The sequence below is a fragment of the Sparus aurata genome, chromosome 6 (assembly GCF_900880675.1).
Source record: "Sparus aurata chromosome 6, fSpaAur1.1, whole genome shotgun sequence".
Lineage (NCBI taxonomy): Eukaryota > Metazoa > Chordata > Actinopteri > Spariformes > Sparidae > Sparus > Sparus aurata.
The window spans coordinates 11759993-11772183 of NC_044192.1; the positions used below are offsets into that span (position 1 = coordinate 11759993).

The following is a 12191-nucleotide window of genomic DNA, read 5'->3' on the forward strand; positions in this document are numbered from 1 at the left end:
CGGTTTGTGTCACATGACGGGTCAGGACACTGGGACTGTTGTGTTCATTCAGCTGTCTCTTCATCTTGATCTCTGTTTGCATCTACTGCCCTCTTTTCTCTGCTGTCTGGACGTGTAGCACAGCACTGCGTTGCGCTTAATGCACAGGAATATTAATGATACTAAAGTAGGAATCTGTGTGGTTGGAAAGGTACCCTGAAACCTCTTCCACAGGTGAGAGCCATCACTGCATGCTTCAACTGTGGAACTGACGGACTGTCACATTCCATCTCGAAAGTTCATAGGCACTAATTACACGCTGTCCACAAACTCGAACATGAACGTGTCTTATTAATGTTTAGCTGATCTGCCCACACTCTGTGTAAAGTAGCTGCAGTTATTTCCAGAGTGTGTTTACCTCAATGCCAGTAAATGCAGAAATGCTTTTCTTCAAAGCACTCGGTGCAACACCGCAGGCTGTTGTCTCTGCAGCTCAAAAGTATGTAAGAGAACGATGGGTGTGGCACACTCAAAGTCTGTTCATTACTCAGTGTTTCCACAACTAGCACACTGTCTCTGGTAGGGCGGTGTTTCCCCAACCTGTTTGGATTTTGACCCCTTTCAAATGAAGCACTTTCAGTCACACTGTTCCACCAGAGAGACATTATCAGAGGGCAGATGAGGGAACAAATATCCAGTCATTCACTAGAGATATAAAAATATCTATAAAGCCTAAACAAAATAAACACATTTTTAGCTTCTGCCTTCTCTAAAAGTTATCTTGCAGCCCTTTGAAGGAGACTTGACCATCTAAAGTTTGACATTACTCTGGACAAAGTTAGGGAGACTTAAGTTAATTTACCAAACTTTTAAGCTGGACACTTTCATAATGACAAAAACAAAATACAAATCAGCATTAATAAATTAAAAATCTTTTATTTCAGTGTGGCGCGTGAATGCCTGCATTCACATCAACAAACAGAAACAAAGTCACAGTTTCATCACGTTTGAGTTTAACCTCTACTAAATATGCTCCTTTTAAAATCCTAGAAATGTAAAACAATTTAAAAAAACTAAAATTGCACATAGTTGTCAAGCTTATATAAATCCACCATGATTGGGATGCTCTTCTCGTTGATTAGAAATCAATGTGCAGAAATCAAAAGAGCGTCACATTCATACAGTAGTGTCACTTGTAGAATCAGCTGTTTGTGATTCTAAAATGCAGCCATGGGTTTGACGACGGGGCTTAAAACGCTCGTGCAAACTGTCTGAAGCCGCTCAACTGCTTCTCCTGCAAACACCCTGTTGCAGAATTTTCATCACAGACAAGTTAAAATCAAACGAAAATGGCCACGATTTGTCAGCTGCCAGTTTAAAATCACTTTTGGTTAGTCCACTGTGTTGAAGGACTGCAGCACATCCTGAGAGAAGTTGAACCGTAAACGTTTCACTTGCAGCGATGGTTTTGTTTCTGCGTGTTTGTGCCCCTCAGCTGTCACTGTCAGACACTGGGTGGTCCGAACAGGCCTGTAAAAAGACAAGACAAGAGTTTTAAACCCAACCTCTGTGTGCGGCTGTTTCATTTGTGGTTATTGTTCATATGCTGCTCTCACATTTTTAAGATATACAGCACATATTCAAACCACTATGCCCACACATGGTCGACCTAATTTATTATGTCTGATTCTTACCTGTTTGTATTCAAATCGGTCCTCTAGATAACGGTTCCCCAGGCCAGTGATGTGACCTACGTTCTGTCTGGAGAGACGGGCTACCTTGGCTGTAAAGTCGTATGTAAAGGCCAACTTGATCAGCTCAGGCGCCGTATGCGGGACGGTGGGAGGATAGTGGGTCGGCGTCACTTCCGTCTCCAGATATGCGTCGGCCAGCTTCTGGAAGGAAGAGTAGGTCATCCGCTGGAAGAAGCCGCTCAGGGTGGGGTTATCTTTCAGCTGGGGGGAGATAAGGAGATGACGGCCGTCAGCAGATACAACATACTTTGACCTACGTGAAACTTAAATGCTAATAAACCACAGCGACAACACTGCTGAAAACAACTGTACTGATTCATCGATTGGTCTCAAAAAAATGTGCGAAAATGTAAAAAATGCTCATCAAGATTCTCTAAAGCAAACGTGGGTGTCATCATTTTTGCTTTTGTCAAAAAACTTCAGTGATACTCAGTTTATAACCACACGTGACAACGTAAAGCAGGACATCTTCACACTTCAGAAGCTGAAACGGTACAAATGATCAAAATCAAAATAGTTTAATTTTCTGTCACTAATCGACTTATCGACTAATTGCTGCAGCTCTGTCATTGTACAACCAGTACAACCTGGTCTGTGGTATTACAGCTACCACAGACCATAAAGCGGTCACATGCAGTGTTTTACATAGCAGCGACTCGTGACTCTGCACCTCCTCTCCAGCTGTTAGTACACTTTCAGTGCTGTTATCACGCACACAGACACACTGTCTCTGGGGATGTAGTATATGTGAACAACACATTACGTAACTCCCACAGAGGTAAGGAAGGAGACTGAATAAATATAGACTGATGATCAGCAGTGAAATGTACAAAAAAAGTACAGCACATTTGTAGGTGTCACCTGAGTTTTTCTGTTTGTACTACATTTCTGCTCCACTACATCTGGGTATACATATATTTTATACTCAACGTCATTTGACTGAAAGCTTTAGTTACTTCTTACGTTTCAGGTTGCAGTTTTCATATCCTCACAGTCTAGTGACAACCACACAGGACGTCCCTTATGGGTTGAGAACTCTTATCTCTTTTACTTTCTGTTTCTTATAAACACATCATACGTTACATAAATGAAATGGTAAATGGACTTGCATTTCTATAGCGCTTTTCCAGTCTACTGTCCACTCAAAGCGCTTCACAACACTTGCCACATTCACCCATTCACACTGATGGCAGAGGCTGCACATCAAGAGCCACTTGGGGTTCAGTATCTTGCTCAAGGACACCTCGACATGCAGCTCAGCTCAGCAAGGGGGAGCCGGGATTCGAACCCACTCTATCCCCTGAGCTACAGCAGTTCACTAAATGCACGATCTTATAAATAACAGGATCAGTCTGAACCATTGCAAGACTTTTTTTTTGATTGTCACCTAGAGTTTCATCAACAAAGTTACTAAAAACAACGATGAATACCAACCTTGTCGTCGATGGCGTCGCCCTGCTGCTTTGTCAACGCAATGATCCTGTTGGTGATTTGCTCTGAGAAAAAAAACGACAGCAAGGGGAAGTTTAATCAGTGTGCTGAGCGACAGGATACTAAATCAGTTTTAGCAGTTACAGGGACTAAATATGTGTGGATGTTGATCATATATGCGAAGATGAAAGGATGGCGATGCATTTTGTAACTTTAAAAGTCAACAGAACTTTCATCATGCAAATTAAGTCAGCTATGAACTGTATTCTGAATGCTTCTTTAACCTGTGTTGAATAAAGATGCTGTTTGACGCCTCACAACTCGGCACTATGACACTGTAATGAACTGAACGAGGAACAGTTTCTCACCGTCAGTGAGCTCCTCATCTTCCTCTTTCACTTCGTGAACGATCCTCTCCAGTTCCTGTGACACCTTCTCGTAGTAAGAGTACGTCGCTTCCACACTCACGACTGCTGAAAGCAAAAAAAAAATCCATTGTTTGTAAGTTAAGTAATGCAAAGGAATCTTGACATAAAAGCATGTTAACAACAGTAACATGACCCAGATTTACATTAATCCATGTTACATTAACAGTGAATCATATTATTAGTCTTACATCACACAAATCAGGTCAATCCATTTAATCCTCAAACTCACCTTCAACTCTGGAGATGTCAGCAATGTTGAGATCTTTGACAGATTTATTTAGTTTTGTCGTAGAACGCCCCCTCATGGACAATCTCTTCTTGATGGATTTTCTTCTCGTGGACTTTTTTTTTTGTAAAGTGACCGTCGCTGCTGGCAGGCAGCTGGTCACCACGTCCTCTTCTCTGACCGTCTCCTGCATCTCTGTCCGACTGTCCTCATCTTCATCTTTCTCCTCGCTATTCTTCCGCGAGAAAAAACCAACAAAGTTTTTCCAGAATGATGGCTTCTTGTTCTTTGGTTTCTTCGGGGGTTTCTCTGGAGGGCTTGGGGGTTTCTCCTCATGAAGCGTCACAGGCACACTTGCCGGAGGTTCTACTGCAGAAAATGGACCAACTACCTCTTTGTTCGATCCCGGTAATTCCATCAAGTGGATGGAAGGGTCGCTGGAATGTCGCCTTTGCCTGTTCGGCATCGTTACCCACTTATCTTTCCTCCCCTTCTTATTTCCCAGGGCCCCATCATTTAAGCTGAGGCTGCGCTTCACATACACCTCCAGCAGACGGATGGTGTCCTTGTGAGGCACAGAAATCAGCTGGCCATTGTTGTTGTTTTCAGGCCGTTGATTTTCTGTCTGCGTTTCCATGGTGGGATGACTACGAGACAAGAAAAACAACATGAAGCATACAATAGGTTATGCAGTTTTTTTTTCAAGTGTGTCTGAAAGGGCTTTAGAGTTAGAATGATTTGTTGATTAATTAGTTATAAGACAGGAAATTTCAAAAGTAATTAAAAGATTCTTGGGAGTTTTAGACATTTTATGGACTAAAAGTCGAAGAGTTTATTAAATTGTCAAGAAGAAAGTCGGAAAATTATAATTTTCTTTATTAATTTGTCATATGCAACAATAAACCTTGCATACTCAGGTCTTGGAGTGTTGGTCGGACAAAATAAGCAATAAAAAAGATGATTTTTGTTGGTTTTGGAAAATGTAATTGATATTTTATAGACCAAAAGTTCAATTACCTAATTAATAAATCAAGAAAATAGCTCTAAACGTCATTGAAGCTGCAACCAATTATTTATTTCTTGAGTCATTTGTGATAATGAACCTTGTATCTGTGGGTCGTCGAGTGTTAGTCGGACAAAACAAGTAGCTAAAAGTGATTTTTCTGGAGTTTTATAAAAATGTTACAGACATTTTAGCGACCGAAAGTTTATGAGTTAATCACTAAAACAAGTAAATCATCTGCGGATCCATCGATGATCAAAGTACTCTTCAGCTGCAGCCCTGAACTTTATTGACGCTGCAAGTAATTTGCGATATTAAACTTTTTATCCATAAAGGATTTCTGAGCTTTAGAAAAATGCAATTTGACATTTTATAGACCAAAAACGTTGTTGAGTTAATTAAATAAATCATGAGAAACATTCAGGAGAAAACAGCAGATTAATCGATAATGGAAGTAATCTGTAGCTGGAGCCCTAAACTTTAAAGACGCTGCAACTTCCCATCATTTATTTGAGTAATCGATTACTCATCTGCTCTTACATAACAAAACAACAGTGAAAATGCTCTGTGACCTGGTGACTTGTTATTGCAATTCGCTATAATTAACCCCTAATCTTTGGGTTTTCGAGTGTTGGTTGGACAAAACAAGGAATACAAAGATGTCAGTTAGGGTTTTAGCACAATTAAATTACATTTTACAGACCAAATGCTGATGAGTCAATCAAATAAATCCAGAAAACTGTCTGCGGATTAATCGACAATGACAGTAATCTTTAGCCGGAGCCCTAAACTTTATATTGACGCTGCAACTAACCATTATTTACTTGAGTAATCGATTACTGATCTGCTCTTACATAGCAAAAATAATAGTAAAAACACTCTCCAACATCATGCTCTTTAGCCCATGTTGACAAATACTTGTGTGTCTAATAGTCCAAACACAGAGTCATTTAAATGATTATAACGGCAAACCAGGAAGCCTGAACTTCTGAATAATTGCTAAAAAAATTACTTCGACAATTCATCAATCAATAAAAACAACAAATTGATTTCCTCCAAGCTGCCTGATGGATTAATTACATGAAAAATATAAAGAAAAAACTACTTTGTTGTACCGTATGACTGTATAAACTGTGTATTAAGAGGAGCAGGAAGACACCAAACACTTCTCAACAGTCAGATGGAGAGAAAAAAAACAAAGAAGTGAAGCAAAAGGAGAAGCAGAAATTAGCCTGTGCTGTTCGACAGTGGGTCAGTTTAAGTCAGTGTATCTGTTGACTCACCTGGTCTCCTCCAGCAGCTCCGTGCACACTTTGTTCCAGCTGTCTCTGACTGCCTCTCAGCAGCTCCACCTCAGAGCAGAGCCTCTACCTGCAAATTCTCCTCCCATGTATAGACACGTCTCTGCCCTCCTTTTCTTACCTGGAGCCGCCTGTCGTCATGTACCGGGGCGGAGTGGGCGGAGGACGCGAACAGCGAGCCAAGACTTCCTGGTTACCAGCTGGGGGGAGGCTCGGTGCTCGGTGACGTCAGACACCGGCCCCCTGTTGTTTACGGTTTCGCTCTCGGCTCCTGTGTTGTCGTCATCGTCCTCCGCGATGGTTTGGCCACGTTTTGACTTACAGGAAGTTAAAGCTGCAGAGGCCACTTCCTCCTGACACTGTGAGTGAGGGAGGGAAACAGAGTGAGCTTCATGTGATTTCATGCATGTTCAGGCACTGATGCATTTAAAGTTTGCCTGAAAATCATTTTGGATTAAAGGTGCACTGTGTAGTTATGGGGAGGAAATGAGAAAGATCTTCACTTAACAAACTATATAAAAACCAGCTTGCTTTGTTTTCATGACTGAATAAACAAAGTGACATTAAAGGACAACACAGCTTTTGTTTATATGTGTCGGACCCTGCCACCTTTCTTTCCAGCTTCAAACAGTGTTATGGGGAACTTACGGTCCTCAGAGAGCAGCTGGTTTATTCATGTAGGGAAACAAATAAACGTGATTGAGTCAGAAATATTACTTTCTAAATTATTGAAGTAAAGGTCGTGATACAGTTGAATAAGTAAAACTGCATAACTTGGGTAGTCGAAGGCCTTCAAAAGTATATTTAAAGTACTCATTATAGGGTTAACAGCCTATTTAAGAGTCATAAATATTATGTTCTTTGATTATAATTATTGATGCATTAATGTGAAATAATCTCTAATGTGCAGTTGGTGAAGTTGGTGCTGATTTAATCTAGTTTATATATTAGCTTAATCAATATCGAGTAATACATCCTCATTTATTAGTTGATTAGTTTGAAGCTAGAAATGTGGCAGGGTCCGCCACATATAAACAAAGTAAAACATTATGAAGTTGTGTTGTCCTTTGTTTGAAAACAAAGACGGTTTGTTTTTTGAGTTTCTTTAGACATAAAGAAAATCAGTCAGTGAAGATCTGTCTTTCCACTGAAACTACATACTGCACCTTTAATAATCTGCTAGTTACTAGTAACTAATGTTGTCAAATAAAAGTAGTGGAGTAAGAAGAACAGTGCTGGCCTCCAACATGTGGTGCAGTAGAAGTATAAAGTAGCATAAAAATGGGATTATTAAAGTAAAGTACAAGTACCTCAGAGTTGGACTTGAGTGCAGTAAATGTACTTTATTACCACTGCTTGCTGGATATATATCTAAACAGATCAACAGAGGAGGACAACACAAGCTGCATCATATTTACATTATTTGTGCCGACAGGTGACGAAGTTCTGTTCTCAACAGGTATCGATTCATAGATTAACTTTATTTTCCCGGCAGGCAAATAAAGCCTGCAGTATGCAAAACACCACAGAGTATTCACGATGGCCTCAGTAGATAATGTAGCCAGCAGCTGTTTGTCATATTGGTGCTGGTCTGTGTAACAGACTGTCATTAAGTGAAGATAAGATCAGCCTTTATTGATCCCCAGAGGGGAATTCAGATGTTGCAGCATCACAGGGCCCAACATAAGAAAGTAGACAAATATAGAGGCCATAAAAGAGCAGTTTCACTCGAAACGACAGTAACTATGAGCAGAGTTGAACTTAAACTAAAAGTTAAGTACAGTTAGGGCCAAACAAAGTCAATATATATATATACACAAAAAAAGAAGCTAGAGGGTGTAAAAATATTGGAAACTCCTAACAGTTTGATACAGTGACATACCTTTAACTTTTATACACAGATAAAGGTGATGGTATGTTGTATACCGCGAAAGTTATATTTTTTGCTGTCATTTATCCGACAATCATGTTTTTCATTGGTTGTTTAACTTTCCAAAGCTCGGTGGCAACTTCAGGTGTCCAAAACCCAAAGATATCCAGTCAGTCGCCACATCTGAGGAGCTGAAACCTGATTCCTTTCTTATTAAGATAGTTGCCAATGAATTTTCTTTCATACAACTTATTGTTTAAACTGATATGATGGGCGTTTCACATGTGTGAAACCAGGAGTCTTTCTATCCGCAGTTTCTTATCTTCTTCCCAGGAAGGGCTTTCAAAGTTTGCCTCCATGGTTGCAGATTTCACCAGGCTGCTCACTTTTATGACTGATATCACTTCATCATCATTTTCACCTTTGTAATCTAGTTAATCATAAACCGCTGCGGGGAACTGACCGAGCTATTATGATCTCAAGAGGTTTCTTTAAGTGCTGTAAATTTTCCCTCCAGTTTGCAGACGTGAATGAGCTGAGATCGGCCCGATTACAGCAGAAGTTTGGTTATTGCAGTCAAAGATTTCCAGGAAGCGTTCGGAGTAGAACCGTTTTCACAGAGGGAAGTCTGACCCTTTGCTTATTCTTCATCGATTACAGCATTTTATGACCAGCGTATCTGACTTTATATGTAATCTCTAACCTGGCCTGTTTACTGGAAACACGAGAGGCTTTGTGTGAAATGAAAGCAACATAACTGGTTTGCTGCCTCGTTCGTGGTGCAGCCGGTTTCAGAGTTAACAAAGCAGATTCTTTCCTTAAGCCTTGTTTTGTCTGGAGAGTTTAAGCAGACTGTAGTTTAATCATCAGCGACCTAATGACCCCAGCTGATCTACATATACATAAATCACATATCTGGTTCTTGTTGTATGTCATAAGGGAAACTCTGACTTTAATTTCTCCTAATTATGTCGCACTGTATCTTGAATGTAAATGACTGGTTTCCAGCAGAAGGTAATTTTAACATTTAATCAGCCTTCTGTGATTTTAATTGGAAAAATTCTCACTTTAACAAAGTGGGATCTCACTTTAACGAAGTGGGATGACCCTAGAAAATTAAGACTCATTTGTGCCAATTTAGAATAAATAAATGTACAACTAAACATTTACATTAACAGTCAGTGGAAACCTCCCACCAGTTTGCTTCAGTGCAGTACCAGAGTGAAGCCACCGGGTGTCACACTCAACACTGCGGACCCACCTCTGCATGCTGTCCCACGTCAGACACGTCACCTGAGTTCACTGAAGGCAGCAGCGGACTGTAACTGAGTGCAAATACAAGGAACTTGAACTTAACCTGAGCCTTTCTATTTCAAGCTACTTTATACATCTAGTCCTCTATAATTCAGATGGAAACATTGTACTTTTCACTCCAATACATTCATTTGAAACAGGCTTGATATTTCATGTTTGCTGTTGACTGTCGGTGCCGATATCTTTCGACTCACTCGGGCAGATTGCCAGCATAGATGCCGATATATGCACACGTTTTTTCCACCTATTTGCAGACGTCACTCTCCCGTTCTTGGATTTACATATTGTCTTCTTATCACGACGGCGTGCATTGCTTTTAGGGATTCGCTGGACAAAAAAAGATAACCACTCAATCAGTGATTTGCGTCTCGTACACATAATTAAAGTGTCATCTTATCGGCTTGTCGGCGGAAATTCTGATATTTCATTTTAAAGCTTTTATCAGACAGCTGATATTATTCTGCACCCCGGCTGTGACAGCTTCAGCTGCTGTTTACAGATTTATTTATTTACAGACATGTTTTACCAACAACACATATAAAAAGATCCATCATTGATCAAACTAGTCTAAATTATGCAAAGATGTGCACTCTTTCTTTCTTTGTGAAGCATCGTTGAGTATTTTGTAAAGTGCTATATAAAGGTAAATGTTTATTATTATTAATATTACATTCATAATAGTTCAAGTTACGTCCACTTCCTCAAGCTACAACATATGAGGCTCCTTTCACAATAATGAATCTGATAATATAATAGTGAAGTTCACAGGGGACAGTTTTTGCACAAGGGGTAATTTGTGATACTTAGGTTCACTGCTTTTTTTTTTGAGTCTCATTCTCATCTTGTCAAATACAGATGCTTTGGGATGGCATCAGTATTTGACAAAATAGGAATGAGACTCAAAAATCAACTATCTTCCAAAGTGAACCTTTAAAGTGCATTTTGCTGACAGTACTTTTATGTTCAACGTATAACTTAAACAAGTCAAAGGAGTATTTTTTATTTCTGAAGTATAAATACTTTTGCTCCACTAAGTTATCTTAATATTTCCTCCACTCCTGTTGGATTTTAAAGCTATTTAGCTTTACATCTCACAGTCGATTCTGAAGTTCTAAACAGTAGAATTTGCTAAAATTGTAACCTGTGTGTAACCTAAGAGAATATGTTTTGTTTTTCTATTAAAGCAGCTACAAGGACATTTTTTGTTGACTCTGGCTGCCATGTTGACAAAGACCTTGAACTGGAGAGCATTTTAAATCTTATTTTTCTTTTTGAAACAAAGCTGTTTGCAGCAGGGATGAGGTAATGTATCTATATGTGGTTATGTAAGATCAATAACTGTAATATGAAGACGGTGAAATGAAGTAAACTTTATTTTAGCAGCAGTGGGTGAGTTTACAGGTAGCCTGGATACATTTCTTTTCATTCTGGAAGCTTGTCTTTAATAATCTTTACTATTATCAGAATAATTTCGGTAATTATCTGTATAATTATCCAGATTCATCTTTGTAACACACTGCAGCTGGATGACCATATCGCCATATCGTGCACGTACAGTATTTGGCCGCCCCAGATGTGAAATGGCAGCCTGTGGTCATTTGAAGGCAGCGCGTCGTCTACTGTCTGATCCCGGGTGATACTTCAGGTCACCTCCTTTATTTTTCATGGGCGTTAAGCAGGACAAATGTGAGACTCACGTTTCGTCCCACACAAGTCTGGCCGTTGACCTCCAGGGCTGACGCACTGCAGCCGAGCTGTCAGCGTGCAGTTACCTGTCATAAATCTTTATCTCCCTGGATCGTTCCTCGCCCTCTCTGTCGTGGGACTCCACGCTCAGTCTCAACATGATTGATGGGAAAATCCATCCAGAGCACAACAGGAGATTCAGAAAGACACTGGAGAATACAGTTGCATCCAAAAATTATGCATTACCTGTGCATATGATACACCCTAGATGCTTTATTGATTGACCATTATCATGGTGTGTGTGTGATATATTGAGAGCCGGTCATCAAAAATGCTCCTTTGAGCCTCTCTGAATTATTGAAGTCGACCAAAATGTCAGTTGAATAATTGAAGAGTTTTCAGGAACAAAGTCCTTCTGCCACAAACTCTCAGTCAAGATCACAAGAGTTTCCTGTTGTGTCACTGATGGACAGAATCTGTGAATGCTTAACGTAGTTTTATATTTTCTGGAAACAACTCCGACGCTTTTACATCACTCATAAAATAAAAACAGACATTAACAGCAGCAGATTTTTCCTCTATAAACTAAGACGGTAATCTTTCAAATTCACTGGTGAAAATCAATGTTGTAGTCATTACAGGCAGATATTGTACTGCGATATTGAACATTTTGGTGGAAAAGAAATGATGTCAATTAATATTTTACTGATTACATTTCCTTCCAAATGTGTTGCTGGTGCAGGAAAGAAAGAAAGAAAGAAGGAAAGAAAGAAAGAAAGAAAGAAAGAAAGAAAGAAAGAAAGAAAGAAAGAAAGAAAGAAAGAAAGAAAGAAAGAACATCACCTGCCTCATCCATCATTTTAATAGTTACAATATAATCTGGGTAATATCAAAGACATGCTGAAGTTGACTCATGTGTTATCTTACTTTCCAGGCAGCAGTATATATGCGGGCGTGTGGGATGCCTCAATGACATCAGGGATTTTCTGGCATGATTGTGTGGAGCGAGTGAAACTGAAAGTGATAAACAGAGTGACTTCCGGATGTGTTATCACGCTGCGTCAGGAATTTTCTGATCCTCCGTCAACCCCGGTGAGGCTGCGGGATGATGAGTCCACCTGTCTGTCCTTCATCCTCTCAGCGCTGAGAGAGAGCAGATGGAGCCCCTCAACGAGCTCACTGCCAAAAAAAACACGCTG

At 39.9% G+C, this 12191-nt stretch overlaps 1 protein-coding gene across 2 annotated transcripts; it reads right to left on the bottom strand.

Annotated features, from left to right (window-relative positions):
- Positions 1-895: 895 nt before the first annotated feature.
- LOC115582716 (uncharacterized) lies at positions 896-6415 on the bottom strand. Of its 2 annotated transcripts, none has more exons than XM_030418852.1 (6): positions 6105-6415; positions 3822-4465; positions 3533-3634; positions 3168-3229; positions 1674-1934; positions 896-1509 (listed from the first exon to the last, which is right to left on the bottom strand). In XM_030418852.1, exons 2-6 carry the CDS (start codon positions 4453-4455, stop codon positions 1471-1473), a joined length of 1098 nt encoding a protein of 365 aa, XP_030274712.1. In that variant the 5' UTR covers positions 4456-4465; positions 6105-6415; the 3' UTR covers positions 896-1470. The 2 variants fall into 2 exon arrangements, with proteins under 2 accessions (XP_030274712.1, XP_030274711.1); XM_030418851.1 differs by having other exon boundaries at positions 3533-3637; positions 6105-6414.
- Positions 6416-12191: the final 5776 nt, after the last annotated feature.

Bases quoted from the DNA above. Each gene is read 5' to 3' on its own strand.
- LOC115582716 (XM_030418851.1), bottom strand. From the start codon at position 4,455: ATGGAAACGCAGACAGAAAATCAACGGCCTGAAAACAACAACAATGGC. The intron at 3,230-3,532 runs GTGAGAAACTGT...TTTTTTTCTCAG, and splicing joins AGATGAGGAGCTCACTGACG to AGCAAATCACCAACAGGATC. The intron at 1,935-3,167 runs GTTGGTATTCAT...ATCTCCCCCCAG, and splicing joins GCGACGCCATCGACGACAAG to CTGAAAGATAACCCCACCCT.